A 19,636-nucleotide genomic window follows, 5' to 3' on the forward strand; every position below is an offset into this window, starting at 1 on the left:
TAAACTAGAAAGAACAAACAGTGATATGTATCCGATAGGCATGCATGTATCATAAGAGAGATTTTAATTAAAGTTAAAATAAATAATGACTCTGAGGTCGGAGTAATACTTTATCCTAACTGGAATGTCATGCTCTCAATTATTTGTTTGACTTTTATTTATGTTCTTTGTGAGATGTGTATTTTACTTAAAAGTAAATAAATGATTGAGATGGAAGGAGTATTCGAATATATGAGTAGCCAAGAATGCTGAGGTCGTGCTTCTATAAGACATACAAGCTACTACTACTATAAGAGAGCTACTACATACAAACTTTCTACATACAAACTTTCTCCATTTTATAACATCAAAACACATTTCATCAAAAATTTCCAAATATGAATGCAAATCAACAAAATGACATTCACCAAAAAGGATACTTAAACAACAAAGAAAACGATAATGGTAAAGATAATGATAATAATAGTTTTTTTGGTGCTAATAATGATAATAATAGTAATAACGATAATGATAATAATTCTATAATCCCTAATTCAATAATTTACACTAAACAAAACCCTAGTTACACTTCCATACTTAACTCCCACATCCGAAATCTCCGATTCATGACACCAACAACACCAAAGCCAATTTCCATAATTACCCCTCTCCATGCAACTCACGTACAAGGAGCGGTAACATGGGCGAAGCATAATCGTCTTCAGATGAAAATCCGAAGTGGGGGACATGACTACGAGGGTTTATCCTACGTATCAAATGCCCCCTTTGTCGTCCTCGACATGTTTAACCTTCGATCTGTCGAGGTTAATGTCGAGGACGAGACTGCATGGGTTCAAGCTGGGGCAACCCTAGGAGAATTAATTTATAACATTACTAAAAATAGTAATGTGCATGGATTTCCTGCTGGGGTTTGCCCTAGTGTTGGTGTAGGTGGGCATTTTAGTGGGGCCGGGTACGGGAATATGATGAGGAAATATGGACTTACAGTCGATAATGTTATCGATGCTGAAATTGTTGACGTAAATGGAAAGTTACTAAATCGGGAAAGTATGGGTGAAGATTTGTTTTGGGCTATAAGAGGGGGTGGAGGTGCAACTCTACAAGAATATCTGTTAAAGGCGTCTAAAGTAGGCGATTATAAGCACGGTGGCCAATTTGGCGACAAGAAAAAAAAAAAAGCGGGCGACCGAAAACCGTCGCCAATTTGGCGACTATGGAATCTTATCCCAAAATCAGTATGAAATCCAAGGGCAACGCAATAATATCCAAATTGGCGACGAAAATTGGTGTTATTCTTTCTTATAAAATTAAGTTGGTTAGAGTCCCGGAAATTGTGACCGTTTTTCGGGTTTCGAGAACTATTGAGGAGAATGCTCTTGATATTGTACTACAATGGCAAGAAATTGCTAGTTCAATTGATGATCATCTTTTTATAAGGCTTACTATGGATGTTGTAGATGGAATCGATGAAGGAAAGAAGACGGTTCGAGCAACGTTCATTACATTGTTCTTAGGTGACTCTAAGAGGCTTATTTCCTTGATGAATGAACATTTTCCAAAACTTGGATTGTTAAAATCTGAGTGTTATGAAGTTAGTTGGGTTGATTCGGTTCTGTTTTGGGCGGATTATTCACCTGGTACCCCTATCGCGAGGTTCTCCTTGAGAGAACTCCTACAAAATTGTCCCATTTAACAAGAAAATCAGACTATGTACGTGACCTGGTCTCGAAAGATGGGTTTGAGTTCATATTCAATAAAATGATCGAGCTCGAATCTCCAAGGCTAACATTTAATCCATATGGGGGTAAAATGGGTGACATTGGTGAAAATGAAACTCCTTTCCCTCATAGAAAAGGTAATTTATTTAAAATCCAATATTTAGTTAATTGGGATGAAAAGGGTGAGGTAAAAGAGAAATATTACATTGATTTGGTAAGAAAATTATATGGTTATATGACACCATATGTGTCAAAGTACCCTAGGCAAGCTTACTATAATTATAGAGACCTTGACTTAGGGGTAAATAATCATGAAGGCAGTAAAAAAAGTTACTTGGATGGTAGAAAATATGGAATTCAATATTTCATGGGTAATTTTGATAAGTTGGTCAAGGTTAAGACTATGGTGGACCCTCATAACTTTTTTAAAAATGAGCAAAGTATTCCTATTTTTCATGTGTGTGATATGTAGAAGGTTAAAATGGGAAGTATAATCTATTATTGTGGGTAAATTTACTAATTATCAAATAAAATAAATTATGTATTTTGTTGTTGTAATTTGTAAATGTAGTTTACCTGTGACGTCTTAATGTATTGTACTCGTACTAGTTAAGATCGAGGTCATTGTTTATTGTAATAATAACAATGTTCTATATTTTATTATTGTTCGTTTTTTTTTTTTGGGAATGTTCATAATATCAAACGTAAAGAACCTTTTTGTATAATAATGGTATAACTTTACATTGGCATTGTTACAAAAATGGATGGCCGAGCGGTAACTTAAACAACACAAATTACAGTATAAAATAAGATCATCTCATAGCGTTAGACTAATATTTTATTGACTAAAACTCATGGAGTATATTACTATCAATAAATAAATTTTTAATATACTATTCACATTTTAAGTCAGTCTCACGAAATAATGTGAAAATTAACAAACAGAGAGGTGGAATTAATTCTTGTTATTCATTCAATGTGCAAGAGCATACATATATACTACAACCATATTAAACCTACGTCCAACCCTAAAGCAATCTTCTAATATTAAGGCAACTAAAATATTTACTTTCCTACTAACAATGATTTCATGTATTGTACAATATTCCATAATATCTTGAGCATATTCTTTCACTCCCCCTCAAGTTGGAGAACTTGGTAATCCGAGTCCCAACTTGAACTGCAGGTGATCAAACGTTTCTCCACCGAGTGCCTTAGTGAATAAGTCCGCTATTTGCTCCTTGCTTCGTACATGAAACGTATTGATCTCGTTAGAAATCAAGTGTTGTCGCACAAAGTGACAATCTACCTCTATGTGCTTTGTTCTATCATGGAAGACGGGATTCTTCGCTATATGTAAAGCCGCTTGATTATCACAATACAATTTCATTGGCTCTTTATGAAATATTCCCAGTGATGCCAAGAATGCCTTTACCCATATCAATTCACTGGTTGCTGCCCCCATTGCTCGATATTCGGCCTCCGCGGTCGACTTTGCTACCGTAACTTGCTTCTTTGCCTTCCACGAAATTGGCGATTCTCCTAGCGAAACAAAATAACCACTCAACGATCTTCTGGTTATTGGACAACTGGCATAATCCGAATCGCAGTACCCTTTAAGCTCCACGTTTGAATTTTTCTTTAAGGTGATGCCTTTGCTTGGACTTCGTTTGATGTAACGCACTACTCTTAGTGCCGCTTCCCAATGCTCTTTCCTCGGTTCATTCACAAATTGTGATAATATATGGACCGCATACACCAAGTCCGGCCTCGTGATCGTCAAATACACCAATTTTCCAACAAGTCGCCGATATTTCATGATATCTTTTAACACATATCCCTTTGCCAATGCCAAATTATGCCTCTGCTGAATTGGGGTGTAAACCGTCTTTGCTCCTTTCATGCCCATCTCTTCAATGATGTTCATCGCATACTTTCTTTGATTTAGGAACAACCCGCTTCTTCCGTGTGCTACCTCAATTCCCAAGAAATATTTGAGTTTTCCCAAGTCTTTGATCCCGAATTCTTTATCAAGAAAACTCTTAAATTTCGAACACCCTTGGCTGTCATTACTCACTACTATCATGTCATCTACATACACCAATACCCCAATAAAAATTCCATCACGATTGAATGTGAACAATGAGTAATCCGCCAAAGACTGCACAAACCCGTAATTCTTCATGGAAACGGTTAGCTTTGCGAACCAATTTCTTGACGCTTGTTTCAATCCATAGATCGATTTTAGCAACTTACATACCTTGTTCTCTCCTTTCCTTTCGAACCCTTGCGGAATTTTCATGTAAACTTCCTCATCAAGGTCCCCATGTAAGAATGCATTGTTTACATCTAGCTGCTCAATGTACCATCCCTTAGTCACTGCAACCGCTAGTAAACACCGTACGCTTGTCATTTTCGCCACCGGTGCATACGTCTCGTGGAAGTCTATGCCTTCTACCTGAGTGAATCCTTGCGCCACTAGTCTCGCTTTATACCGTTCCACTGTCCCATCTGCTTTATATTTAATCTTGTATACCCATTTGCATCCAATGGGTTTCTTGTCTTTGGGTAATGCTACTATCTTCCACGTCCCATTGCTCTCTAATGCATCGATCTCCTTTTTCATCGCTTCTCGCCATCTCCAATCTTTCGCTGCTTCATGATAGTAATTGGGTTCTCGATTTTTGTCAAGCGTTGCCAAAAATGACCTGTGTGACTTGGAAAAACAATTGGTAATAACATAATTATCCAACGAGTATCGCGTACCTGACCGTGAGGACGTTGTATGTTCGTGGTGAGCATCGTTATCTTGAGTCACTATTTTAGTCGCCTTGCAATAATAATCCCTTTTCCAAGCCGGTTCAAATTTCTCTCTTGCACCACGCCCCATATTACGTTCATTTTGCATTGCTTGATTTTGCATGGCTTGATCATTCAAGTTGACTTCTGAACTTGCATTATCATTGGCTGCACTAGCATTATTGTTATTCTCGTTTTCATTCAGCACATTATTTTCCTTCTCATCAGTCTCGTTTACCATATTTGTTTCGTTGCACTCCTCACCTGTTTCATTCACAGCTTCACTCCCCCTCACAACATGGGGTATATCATCAAGTATGAGTGACTCGACATTATCACATATCCCTCGTACTTCTCCAAAATCCCTATTTTCCCCAGGTTGTGATGACGAAGCCGTAGTCGAAACCAAATATGGATAAACGTGTTCATAGAAAATGACGTCTCTTGACACAAAGACCCTTTGTTCCTTTAAATCGAACACCTTCCATCCCTTTTTACTGTGAGGGTAACCTATAAAAATGCATCTTTTCCCCCTTTCGCCAAATTTGTCCCGTGTCTTATCCTTATTGTGGACATAACACAAGCAACCTAATATTTTCAAATTATCGAGATTGGGTTTCTTGTGATGTAAAATTTCATAAGGCGTTTTACCCCCTAATAAAGGTGTGGGTGTTCGATTTATTAAGTACGCAGCAGTCATAATACACTCTCCCCAAAATTGCAAAGGTAAGCCCCCTTGAAACCGTAATGCTCTTGCCTTCTCAAGGATATGACGGTGTTTCCTCTCGACTCGTCCATTTTGCTGGGTGTGTCAACATTGCTAGTTTGAAAAACAATTCCATTTTCTCTATAATAATGTTCCATCGACCCAGACAACAACTCGGTTCCATTGTCACTTTGAATTATTTTTACACATGTTTCAAATTGGGTTTTGACCAATTGACAAAACGTTTTTAGCAAGTCCCCAGCCTCACTCTTATCTTTCATTAGATAGACCCAAACTCCCCGACTATGGTCATCTACTATAGTCAGAAAATAATGTGCTCGGGTCAAGCTAGCAACACGATATTTTCCCCATATATCACAATGAATTAAACCAAAAGGCACACCACTTCGTTTATTATTAATTTTAAAGGGAAGACGAGTTTGTTTCGCCCTACAACATGAATCACAAACTTCATCTAATGTCCAATGTAAATTGCAACCAACTAAACCAGAAAATTGAGAAAAAATACTCTTAGAGGGGTGACCCAATCTCCTATGCCACAACCTTTCTTCCTTCGAGACTCCTACTTGTGCTAGTGATTCTGCCTTGCTTGCTCGATAATAGTAGACTCCGTCACGATGCTCACCCCGTCCAATCTCCGTCCTCGTAGTCGGGTCCTGCATTGTACAATGGTCGGAATAAAAAGTTATTACGCAATTATTTTCATGAATCAATTGTTTTACTGAAATAAGGTCACACGTAAGTGTGGGCACATATAGAACATCTCGCAAAACGAAATTTTCGCTTAGTCTGATGCTTCCATGAACATGAGCTTCAACACGCCTCCCATCTGGTAAGCTCACACTCGAAGCTTCTTCAATCCAGGTACGTTCTAAGATATCCTGTCGTCCCGTCATATGGTGCGATGCTCCGCTGTCTATCAACCATTCAATATTAATATTCATTTTTATACCTTGCAATTTATCGCTTCCTTCGGGGCTCGCCATAATCAGGCTCCGCAATCTCTCAATTTCTTCATTTGAGAAAGGTTGATTCTGCCGTGATGATTCTCCTTCCTTTGCTTCTGACTTTCCCATAGCATTGGCCTGATAGTTGCTCCGTCCTCTTCCTCTTCCTCGGCTGTAAGAGCCACGGTTGTAGCCACCTCCTCTTCGACCACGTCCCCTTTCTCTCGCTTTTACTTCTTCATACCCATGCTTATCATAACAATCTTCTTCTTTGTGGTAATACTTTCCACAGTGAGTGCATTGTGGTGGTTTGTACCTTTGTTCTTGGTCTCCTTTCCCTTTTCCTTCTTCAAAAGTTTTCACTGCCATTGCAGCGTCATTGCGCTCTTCCTTAACTTTGGTCAAGGATGCGTGTCTTTCTTCCCTTAGGATCATAGCGTATGCACGAGTCAAAGAAGTAATTGGGTCTTCCATCAATAGGTTAGATCGAATGTTTCCGTAAAGCCTCGAATCTAAACCCATCAAGAATTGATGGACTTTCTCTTCTTCTCGTTCTTTCGCCATCGACGCAGCCGCTCCACATGTACAATTCTGAACTTTACTGTAATTGCTCAATTCGTCCCATATTGTCTTGAGACGTGTGTAGTATTCGACGACGGAATCTCCTCCTTGCTTGCATTCATTCAACTCACTTTTCAGTTGATGAACCCTAGGAGCATTGCCAGCCGAATATCTATCCGCCAATTCCTTCCAAATTTCCTCAATTGGTTGAGAAAACGAAATACTCGCATGTAACTTCGGATCGATCACATTACGAAGCCATGCTCTTAACATTGCATTGCACGACCTCCATGCTACGGTTTCAACACTGTCTTCTTCTCCATAATTCTCTGGTTTTTTGACCTTCCCTTCGAGAAAAGCCAACTTATTTTTGGCATCGAGTCCGTTTTTGACGGCGTCTGCCCACAAAGCATAGTTGTTGCTGTCGAAGATAATCTGTGTGACATTCAAATTTGGACTTTCGGAAGGGTGAAGGTATAATGGTGATGTTACTGGAATGGTCTTTGGACCGTTTCCTTTTGTCGATTTGGTGTCTTCTCCGACCATGATGAAATCGACTGGTTGGTTGGTTTAATTTTGTGATTGGATCGATTTTTATGGCTCACGATACCATGTGAAAATTAACAAACAGAGAGGTGGAATTAATTCTTGTTATTCATTCAATGTGCAAGAGCATACATATATACTACAACCATATTAAACCTACGTCCAACCCTAAAGCAATCTTCTAATATTAAGGCAACTAAAATATTTACTTTCCTACTAACAATGATTTCATGTATTGTACAATATTCCATAATATCTTGAGCATATTCTTTCAAATAATTATTGTAAACGGTGACATTTCCGTTTCAAAGAATGAAAATTACCAATCGAAAAAACGGTGAGAGAATAAAACTATTAATCATATCACATGTACCCGGCGCAAATATTGTTACACCATTAAATTATTGAGAGACCAAATTTTCGTACCCATTTATCTGTTATTCGTGAGCCTTTTATTGTTGATCGTGTTTTATTATTAACTATGATTTAATTTGTACCTATTTTATTAACTCTAATATCATTTTTTCTTCAAAATGTAAATCCAAAGTCAATATTGTCATCACGTATTAGAAGTTGGGAACCTTCAAAATCTAAACCTAGGACTTTGTCTCTTGAAACCCTAAACTAAATCCAAGTTGTATATTGTCAAATAAATGTCAACAAGTATCAAATGTTGGAATCCTTAAAAATAATAGGGCATCACTAGTCAAATAAAACATCATGGGTTATGGGTTGCACAAAGGCAAAATAGAATTGGACGATTCATAAAAAATTAGAGTATTGAGAAATTGTAGGAGTTGAATCTAAATGACAATGAAATTGTTGAAATAGCTCCGATATGATAATTTTAAATCATATGCAAGTGTTCTATATACTTCGTATTAATTAAATATGAAAAGAATTGATGAAAGGTGTAGTTTCCTACTTATTTATATTAGCAATTGGTTGGTTTTAAGTTATGTTGCTCAGACTTGTTTAGAAGTATTCAAGTATATAATGACGCAGCTGTCTATATAAATGACGCATTCAGTTGTTTTTACGAAAAATGTGATGCTTGTTTTGACTTTAGATAAGATGTCCAAATGACATACGCTCATCCGAGTGTTAAGTGTCGAATACAGAGACGCGAGGTAGTATGAAAAATTAGATTTACATAAGATTTAAGTATTGGAGAACATCTCAAATTTTCAACCAAGAGCCTAAATTCATGGTTGAGATCCAGTAATTGGTTAAAGGTATGATTGCATGGTTATTGAAAGTTTTGATATCATGTTATCAGAATCATCTCAACTAAAAGATTAAGTTGATAGTTGAAATCTAGTAATTAGTTCTTAATATTATAATGCAATTGACAACACGAAGATGCAATTTGCGTTATAAATCACGTCACTAAGGCGATGAGAGACGGATCAGAGCTTCTTAGCGATTGTATGTTCAGTCAACATGGACAAGATATATACGGAGTACGTTGTAATTGACAACACGATGTACACTTGACTTATTTTAAGGTATCTCATGTATAACTTACAGTAAGAGCATTGAATCTTATGCCAGTGTTTGAAGTGTTCCTATTTGATATGTTTGTCAACTCTAATATGGAGTGCTCGTACACCGATCTGGCATCGGGCCAGGTTGGGAAACTCGGGTCCTAAACCAACCCGTGGTAAAAGTAAGATCTGGCTAGACTGGCTCATACTTGGACCTTAGCTTACCCGGTCCATTATGCCCATGTTTTAGTTTTTTCATCGGCTAAGGTTAATATGGAGTACTCGTACATAGATCTAGCAAATGGTCGGGTTAGCGTAGGGTCGGGGCCAAGGTTGGGAAACTCCGACCCATTATGCCTATGTTTTTGTCTTTTAATCGGCTTAGGTTGGGAAACTCTAATATGGAGTACTCGTACATTATGCCTATGTTTTTATTTTTTAATCCGCCCAGGTTGGGAAACTCCGACCCATAGATCTAGCAACTCTAATATGGAGTACTCGTACATAAAGTAAGGTCTGGCTGGGCTGACTCATGCTTGGTCCTAACCCGATCCATTATGCCTATGTTTTTGTTTTTTAATCGGCTTAGGTTGGTTGTGCCCAAGTTTTTGTCCGTAAACCGGCCCGGAGATTGAACGGACCAGTGCCCCTTACCCAAGTCGTCTTGGCCCAGCCCGTTCTGTTGACCAGGTCTACTCGTACCTAAGTGGTAGGAGACTATGAGTCGATAACACTCTATACATCTTTTTCGCGGAAATGATCCAACCTTTTCAAAGTAATAAAAATATGTTTTAAGGAACTTATATATAGGTAGTGATCTCTAGTGTTACCTCCAAATCAAGCCCTCGTACTTGTTATTACATATATGTAGTCACATAGATGAGTATAAGGTCAACAAAATGAATGCATCATCAAAAATTCCCCTCCCAAAAAAATGTCATTCCATAGTTATACTAGCCATCCTTATAACATGTAATTCCTTGGTGGCTCCGGTATTCGGTCAAGGCGGTAGTAATGGAACTGCAACAAGAAGACTTAAGATTGTAATCCCGGTAAGTACGTACAAGGAGTTTGTAAGCATCACTAAGGACCCGGTCACCGGGGAACAAACATATGGTGGTTTCTCCATCGAGGTGTTTAAGGCGGTTGTAAACACCGCCTTAACCGATCCTATTGTGTACGATTTTGTCCCTTTTGCTAAACCCGATGGATCCTTCAATGGTAGCTTCGATAAAATGCTTCAAGCCGTTTTTGATAAGGTACATATATACACACGTACGGGATCATTGGCATGTCAATTTCGTGTCGGGTTCTTATCTTGTCATTACTTGCCAGCTCTAGATTTATCCCTTCATAACTTTAAAATCCCATCTGCGCGCCACACAAATACACGAATTTTTTGGATAATGGGGATTATTTAGCAAATTAATTAGGGATTTAGAGTCCATTTCCAACTATTTTGGTTCAATGGGTTCACGTCATCACTTTTATTTTATTTTCCAGTTTTTATGTGAAGCCACTAAGGTCTCTAGCGGCTTATATCTCTACCATTTTTGTGTACCAACTACAAAAAATTTTGGTGGGCAAGATTCTGGTCCAAGACCGGACCGGATGGACCGGAATTACCCACTTTTTCAATTTTCGGTCCAAAAATTCCGGTCCATTGGACCAGATCGGACCGGAATAAAAAACAATTTTAAGAAAAAAATGAAAATAACCATAATTCCGGGCATTCCGGTCCCGGACCGGAATCTTGGAAAATGGTGGACCGGAGACCGGACCGGAATTTTTAATTCCGGTTCCGGTCCACTGGATTCCGGTCTGGACCGGTCCATTTTTCCTGTCCGGACCGGATTATGCACACCCCTACCTGGACCCATTGGTTCAAAATAATTTGAAATGGACCGTAAATCCCTAATTAGTTTGCTAAATGGACCCATTGGTTCAAAATTCCGGTTCACGTATTGTTAATAAATGCATGCAGGAGTACGATGGGGCGGTAGGAGATACAACATTGAGATTTTACAGAACGAGGTGGGTCGACTTCACGTATCCATACACAGAGACAGGAATAACAATGATGCTTCCTACAAATCGAAATCTGAATAACCGACAAGTCACTCGAATCAAAGTCATACCACTCATCAAGGGTTTGGTATCAGCAACGTTGGGGTTTTGCTTCATCAGTGCTCTCCTCTTTTGGTTTGTCGAATACAAAAACCACAAAAATAATAATAAAACGATTATCAGTTCACCTCAAGCTGACGACACACCTCCTGACATTTACCCGAGAGATGACAGTTACTGGCATAGTAAGTTGATTCTTTTAACTTTTTAATTAATTAACCTGTTAAATACAAACAGGGTAAATTCTAGTTCAATGTTGGTTCGGATTGACATTCTTCTTTCGATTGATGTAATTGTTAGGATAAAACACGTCAAATTGAATCGTAGTATTGTAAGATCATACAACTTAACCATTAGAATGTGGATACAATAATATTCCGTAACTCATTTTCCTATGAAGATAGAAGCAATGTTACCGGGAACAAACAACAAGTATCCTGATTAGGGGCAGTCAAACATTCGGGCTGGGGTGGGCCCGCTGACCTGAAACCAGGTCCGTGGTAGGGGCGGCCTACTGGAGGTGGGCCCGGAACCGGGACAGAGTGGGTCGAGGGGTGGGTCAAGCCGTCTAGGGCAATTCGGGTATCATTTGCTCGAGACTCTGGCCAGCCCTAGTTTTTGATGGGTCGGGCCAGGCTAGTCACGGGTTAGATAGGCCGGGTTAAAAGCAACCCGAGGGGTGGCCCGGATCGGCCCTGAGGTTTAACCAACTCCAATTCCGACTATGACCCAAACCGTGGACCTTGTAACTAGACCTGGCAAAAGTAACACGACCCGACCCGAAAAGATTGGCCCGAGACTCGAAGTGACCCGAACTACATCACTCGAATTTGACTCGAAAACCCGAATTGACCCGACCAGCCCGAACATGACCCGAGTTTTCTTGACCCTAACTGACCCGATCCGAAACCACCAAACCCGAAAATGACCCGACAAATAAAATACTATAACTCTAATTGAACCGAAAAGACTGAAATGACTATTTCTCTAGTATTCATTGACCCGAAAATGACCCGACCCGGAACAACCCGACCCGCTTGACCCGAAACCCGAAAAGACCCGCCCCGACCCAAATTAACCTGAACTCAATGAGAGACCCGAATTGACCCGACCCGTTGACCCGTTTTGCCAGGTCTACTTGTAACTTACCCGAATAGCTCTTATTTGGCTCAACCCGTATCCAACTAGTCCATCCAATATTGTAATTTGTAAGTTTGTAACCCGACTCGTTTGACCCTATTACACACACCATAAATGTCTAATTGTGGAATATGATGGTGCAGGGGAAACACTAAAAGCAATAGTCCACACAAGATTAGTGATGGTAATGTGGTTTCTAGTGCTAATGTTCTTATCTGCATGTTACGCTGCAAGCCTTAGTTCACTGCTAACAGCCCAACAACAGAAAATGCCAGTCAGAACACTAAATGAACTTATAAGAACAAGAGCAAATGTAGGGATTCAAACCGGAGCATTTACGTTTAATGCGCTCAAAGAACGAGGGTTTTTGGAGAGTCAATTACATGCTTACAGTTCGGAGCAAGAAATGGTCGAAATGTTAGCTAATTAAGGGGAGTAATCCTGGTGGTGTTGTTGCTGTTATAGATGAAACTCCTTACCTTAAAGTCTTTCTTTCTAAGCAATGCAATAATGATTATACTCTTGTTCCTTCTGTCAATCTCCCTGCTGGCGGTTTTGGATTCGTAAGTCTCTTTTTTTCGAATTTTTTGGTTAATGAGTGTTAATTAGCAAAATAATTAGATAATAAGGGCTCACTTGAAACTATTTGGGTCTATAGTGTCCATGTCATCACTTTTTATTTTTTTCTAATTTTTATATAAAACCGCTAAGAAACTTGTCGGCTTTACAAAATGTCATCGTCCAAATATTTGTATATGTTTTATTTAAAAAAAAAAAAAAAAAAAAAATGAAGAGCAAAGCCGCTGAGAAGTTCAGTGGCTTATTACAAAGTTTCCAACAATTTTCAACAAATTCCATTAGCTACCCTACAAAATGACCGTACTGATATGATAAGCCGCTAAGATTCCTAACGATTTGCCTTTTATATATATAAAAAAAAACTAAGTGAAGCCGCTAGGTTTCTTAGCGGTTTCATATAAAAATTGGAAAAAAAATAAAAAGTGATGACGTGGACACTATGGACCCAAATAGTTTCAAATGAACGCTTATTACCTAATTATTTTGCTCATTAACGCTAATTAACCAAAAAAATCCTTTTTTTCGATATTTCTTTTGATTGAAGAAGTATCTTGCAGAACGGTTTCTGAGTTGGTTAGGATAACCAACTCAGAATTTGAGCTTCATTATAAAAATATTAATTTTAAAAAATTATAATGAAACTCATGAATTATATAAGCTCAATTAGATTTTAATTTTGACATTAAAAAATTTAAATATAAATCAAAAATTATTAAAGCTCGAAAAAAATACACATAAACTCGGTTAGATTTGTTATGATTGTACAAATTGTACAATGCTCTTGTACATGCAACAGGTTGTATAGTAGTATTCGTGGGTGAAAGTTTCAAAACTTCTGAGAACGTTGTTTCAAATTATAAAGGGTAATGTCTTGTTTAGTACAGTACTAACTAGATTATTATTAGCAGAAGCATATTAGTTAAGCAGATTATAAATGACAAATTGAATTCGCGGGTTTGACTAGTTAGTAGTTACAGAGTACTACCTGAAATGGTCACTAACTAGTTGTGATAATGGAAACAGGCATTTCAGAAAGGATCTGGTTTAGCAGCTGAAGTCTCGAATGGAATACTGAAAGTGTTGGACAGTGGACAAATAACAACAATTCAATCACAAACCGTTGGAGACTCGGAAAAACAGTGTAGTCCAGATGACATGAGTGCAAGTTCCGACTCGAGTATGCTAGACACGGATACATTGTGGATTTTGTTTGCAGGGGCCATAGGTGTTGCGATCCTTGTTATCATCTTGTATTTTGTTTATTTGGGAACACAATGGGATGCTTTTCGAAAGAGACTTGCATTTCCTTGCTATATGTTGCCCGGATAAGAGAGGCATAACTAAACAGTTACGAATGTGTGTGCGAGTGAACACTTTTTTGGTGTTGATCAGGATTATGATATGCCTACAGTCAATTGGAGCAATCTTTCGAGATATATTTAAATGTGGAATTTTGTTATTTGTCTATGAAATTCTATTGATTTTATTTGAAGGTTACTTTGATTTGATGTTATTTTATATGTATTTACTACTCCCTTCAATCCAATTTTAACTACTGGACTAAATCATAAACTTTAAGAAAATCACACGATTTGAATGCAATAAGGGCTGATTTTTCTTGAGCCAAATTTGAAAGTATAAGTGTTGTCTTTCCCATGATGAACTGAATCCCTATCAAACTTGCAAGTAAAAGATGGCAAGCATCCATAGGTAGAACATCACAAAGAGCCTCATCTATGTAGTTTTTGTCAATGGAGAAGGATACCAAACATTGTTTATCAACCATTACCTCGGCCCCTTTGTTGAGCCACCTTAATTTGTAAGGACATCGGTGGTCTTGTGTAGGCAAGGATAGCTTCTCAACAAAAGTACTAGAGGCCACATTAGTACAACTCCCGCCATCAATGATTAGGTTACAAACTCTTTCCTTAATGGTGCACCTAGACCGAAATATTTGTTGTCTTTGGTCTACTTCTAAGGATTGGGATTGTGTGTGCATTATCCTAAAGTGACCAAACTAAAACCTGCATCCGGCATCACCAACTCATCCTCCCCCGGTTCCACATCCTCCTCATCCTAATCACAAACAAGAATCGCATCATCTTCGCAATGAACCACTTCAAAGCTACTAAGGGCTCTCTTTGTAGGACATTCTTTAGCAAAGTGACCATTCAAGCATAGGAGTTTTCGTTTGGGTGTTGGTTTCTTTGAGTTTGGTCTCGGCAAAGGGGGGTCTAGGGGCTGTTTTGGGCATGAATTTTGAACTTGTGGTCTTCCCCTTACCCATCTTTTCCCTTAAGGCCAAGTTCGATCACGGCCTCATCAAAGGACCAAACTTGATGCATTCTAACTCTACTAGCAATTCTATCATCCAATCCTTCCACAAACCTAACAATCTTTTGCTCGGTTTTCTCATTCATTTTACATTGAAAAGTGAGTTGTTCAAAATCTCTAAGGTAGGATTCAAGGGATTGTTGGTCTTGCTTAAGTTTTGTGAGCCTAATAAACGTATCTTGGGTGTAGTCTTTAGGCACAAAATTTTCTTTAAGTTTCTTTTTTAACTTTAGGCAAGATTTAATAGGTTACTTGTCATCCCTTTTATTTGGTTCTTTAAGTTCTCATACCAAAGTGAAGCAATATAACCTTTTAAGTTTTAAGATGGCAACTTTAAAAGACTAAGCATCTGAGTAGGCTTTAAACTCAGAGACTCTTTCAATGGTCCTAAACCAATCTAGTAAATCCTCCCGGTTTAAACTACCATGAAAATAAGGAATTTCTACCTTTAAGTCTTTGTTGAGCTCTCCTTGAAAGTCTTCGAACATGGACTCCTCCGAATCCGACAATGCCTTCTCTTCATGGTTGCCTTGACCCCTTCCTCTTCCCTTGAGACCACGGCCTCTTCCCCTACCACGAGGTGGTCTTCCATCTCTTGTTGGTGTTGGAATGTTGGCCATGATAGCATTGAAAGAAACCAACATTAGGTCACATTTTTTTAGAAATTTGTGTCATTTGGTTCTCTATTCCGGTGAGCCTCTCTTCACTCATGGTTGTTTTTTGTGTTTTTATTGTAGTTAGGATATAATGAACTCACAAGAAAGGCTTTTCCCAAGACTAACACAAGATGGAATTGTGTTATAACCTGGCTCTAATACCAATTTAGACTAAATCATAAACTTTAAGAAAACCACATGATTTGAATGCAATAAGGGCTGAAATTTTGGACGGTTAATGATTGGAATTTGAGTAAAAGATATGACTTAATCCGAATACTAAGCAATAGATTGAGCCTAAGGCTAGCCCAAGCACAAAGCAAAGGGTTAACCTAAACCCCAAGCACTAAGTAAAGGAGTCTCTTCAAGCACTAAGCAAAGAAGAATTAAGAAGAAAGTAAAGCTTCAACTTGTGTTTATAATTCATCAAATCTGATTTTTACATAAGGTTGGTTTTGCTTTTATAGACCAAGCAAAACAATATCCATCCTACATTCAAATACAAATCTAAGGGCTCATAGAGGCCACAAAAAACGGTGCAATGGCTGGTCCCAAGGACCTTACACAAGTTGAAAATCATAGACTAAAAACAAGGAAAGGTAAACTAATGAGACAATGATTATTTAACATAAAGTAAACTCTTTTGGAAGCATTAAAAGGACCGGCCAAGCTTGTATAAGAGTCATAGAGCAGAAAAAAAGGAGCTTTGGGGTTATCTTGGGTAGTTTAGGAAGGTTGAAAGTGACTTGAAAGCGACCTTTGTACCTTCTCTTGTAAACCGTGTTCATTGAGGACCACCCGGTTTGTTGCCTTCTTTAATCTATGATTGGTACCTCTTCAAGACAAAAGTGCTCTAAACTCACCATAGAAGGGTCCTAGGCCGTTAAATGCCATATGTTCTTAGACGGATGATATTTTGACCACGTTTTTCTTCATTTATATATTATGTTTTTTTTTTCTCGAAATTATAATTTTACGAAACCTTTTTTTTTATAACAAACGTAAATATGTAAATTTTAGGTAAAAAATTTGAAAATTTGGTTATATATAATTCAGGTCAATATTTAACTTTAAAAGGTGAATCAGTAGTTTGGATTGGATTGGAGGGAGTATAACATAACAAAAAATGAGGTTAAGAAGGCCGGCTATGAGATCATGTCTCTAATCAAGATTCTATCAAGTCCTCTCCATCTTCTAAAATATGCATTTTAAATTTCTACTTCAAGCTAATATCAAAATTAATCACAATTTTCTGCTTCCTCCATTCTAATCTATTTTATACATTTGATAAAATATCTTATATGTACTCCGTATTCAACAAATGTATAAAAATGATTGGAATGGAGGAAGTATAATTTTTAAAAAAATTGTCAGTTCATAATTGGAAGTCGTAAACCTAGTGGCAGAACCAAGGTGGCCGACAGAAACAGTGACACCATAGATGATGAAATTTTTTAAAAATCTTTGTACAAGTTTCAATTTTTTCTCGAAATTATTTTATTGTATTATTAGTTCGCCCGTTACTAGAATGAACGAAAGAGTGGTTCCCTTGCGTAAACCAGTTATGAATGATACTCTTATTAATAAAACTGACATTTGCCGCCAAAATGGTTATTGGTGTTACGAAATAGGTATCCATAAAATTATTGTGGATGTAATCACAAAACGCTTAACTACTTGAATCAAATAACAACATGAATATTCTACGATGAGGGAGATATGAGTCAGCAAAAAAACAAGTAGTGATATACATATGTAAAGTAAATATAAATAATTCAATGGAACGAATGAAGTACTTTTGTAGTTTATACTCTCTCCATTCAACTCTCCACTGCCACTATGCTTTTTCACGTTTGCCAACGCGTTTTACGCGTTAAATATCGTTAGTTACGTATTTTTAAAAATTATAAAAGACTAGTATTGGTGCCTGGCTTCGCCCGGGCTACCTCTACTTACTATTAATTTTTTTTCATTAAATAAAATTACTTAAAGTTGCATAACCCCTAAATTTATAATTAATATATTTTTTATAACATATCCTAAAATTACGGTTACGATGAAATAAATATTTTGAGACAAATTCACTACTCCCGCTATTAATATTTTACTCTTATTAATGAAACAATAGTAATAACATTTCACTACTTGCCCGTAATCATTGTTACTTTCCCAACTCCCCCCCGTAATTATTGTTACTGTCACTACTGCCGCATTAATATTGATAATTTCACTACTCCCGCCGTAATTATTGTTACTTTCACTATTGCCGCATTAATATTGATTATTTCACTACTGCCGTTGTTGTTTCTACCACTCTCACTAATCTCGTTGATAATATTGTTACTTTTATTATTCAAATGAGTGATCACTATCATATAACTATATCCAATGTTACTACAATTCTTTTCTTTACTGGCGAAATTACTTTTACTACTTAGGCATGCAATTTTAAGAGGATTATATATTTATATAAATATATTACTGATGGGGCATATTCTGCACCGCTGACCAAGTCAACATACTGAGCAAGGTCAAGGGTATCCACAGCAAAGTCAACGACTTAGACAATCTAGCCGATGCATCCCATCGGCCTGTCACCTGGGTCTCGGCCTGGCAACTAGATAGCCGGGGCACATGTCCGCGTACTCATATCCAAGACCCCTCGGCCGGCCTGCCATAGGTCCGTCGGCCGAGGGTAGAACGGTCTTTCCACCTGCCAGCCACTTGGCCACTACATGACAAAAGGTGAAAGTCTATAAATACTCCTCAACCTTCATTGAGGAAAGGATCCACAAATTGACCTAATAACCACTATTCATCTGGTAATATCTTCCTTATCTCTCTATATTATACTCTTAGCCAAGTAACAACAACTTACCTCTCTAAGTTAACTGACTTGAGCGTCGGAGTGAGTACGCTCGGCCAAAGCCGAGCCCTCAGTTTGTTCAACGTTTCAGGAGACCGCTAGGAGGATTCAAGCAAAGACATCATTCTACGAGCTACAAGTGGTAACAAATATATGCTCTGGAATTACACCCGGAACAATTGGCGAGCTTGTCATCAAGCAGCTCGTCAAATTTGCCCCACGGGAAGGAACCATCAAGAGGGAAAAGCTCCCCGATCACTTCCCTAGCAGCTTCTTCGGCCAAGTCCCGGAATTCAGCGCACAGGTTGGGGAGCATGACGGTTTGGAGCATCTCAATGTCCTCCTCCTTTTGCTTGATGATGGCCTCTTTGCTCCGAATCACCTCCGCCTGGGCCTTAAACAGTCCCCGGATTCGTTCCTCTGCTTGGAGATGAGGTCGGCATGCCTCGAACAAGGTTATACTTCTCGAGCGGCTTCGCGGCTTCGGGCTGCCGCAGCCTCGGCTTTGGCTCTCTCAAAGAAGGACCTCCTTTTCGCCGTCCTCCCCGAGTTTTCTCTCGCCCAAGAGCGCCTTCTCGGCATTTCCCCTAAGCCTCTCGCTCATTGAGGAGATCCACTTCGCCGACGCACCACCGCTTAGTGGCATTACGCTCGAAACATGCTCGAGCCACGGCCTTCTCCTGCTCCATGAGACGAGCACCGTAACCACGTTCCACCTCGCCGCTCCTTAATCGGCTTCGTGCCTTCCTCTATAAGGCGGGAGACGGAAGCCTTCGGGATGAAGGGACGGTGGTGACACTTTGACCACCAGCCTGCAGCTGGGAGAGGGAAGCCTTCTGGGATGAAGAGTTGACGGTGACGCCTTGATCACCAACCTGCGCAGAGATCCCCTCCCCTTGCTGCCCAATGAGAGCGAAACCCGACAGCGGCTGGTCTACAAAATTTAATAAAGGCATTAGTATCAACATGTATCGACATATCAGAAAGCCTGTCATCAGGCGCACCTAATGACCTGGCTAAATTTGAGCCACAGGATAGATAGGTACCATGCTTGGCCTTCTTGGCCGGAGGAGGCACTTCCTTGCCACCGGCAGAGGCTGTCTCTTTCCTCTTTCGGATAAGGGGAGATTCCTCCGCATCAGAGTCCCC

The 19,636-nt window shown here is 38.8% G+C and overlaps 1 protein-coding gene and 1 pseudogene across 1 annotated transcript; both read left to right on the top strand.

The window, feature by feature from the left end:
* Positions 1-318: 318 nt before the first annotated feature.
* LOC141646768 (berberine bridge enzyme-like 8) lies at positions 319-2,288 on the top strand (annotated as a pseudogene).
* A 7,396-nt stretch (positions 2,289-9,684) lies between these two features.
* LOC141646515 (glutamate receptor 2.5-like) lies at positions 9,685-13,960 on the top strand. Its single transcript, XM_074454387.1, has 5 exons — positions 9,685-10,044; positions 10,770-11,097; positions 12,196-12,426; positions 12,518-12,615; positions 13,655-13,960. The coding sequence occupies exons 1-5, from the start codon at positions 9,685-9,687 to the stop codon at positions 13,958-13,960; spliced, it is 1,323 nt and encodes a 440-aa protein (XP_074310488.1).
* The last annotated feature ends 5,676 nt before the right edge of the window (positions 13,961-19,636 follow it).

This window comes from Silene latifolia, chromosome 3 (assembly GCF_048544455.1).
Source record: "Silene latifolia isolate original U9 population chromosome 3, ASM4854445v1, whole genome shotgun sequence".
Lineage (NCBI taxonomy): Eukaryota > Viridiplantae > Streptophyta > Magnoliopsida > Caryophyllales > Caryophyllaceae > Silene > Silene latifolia.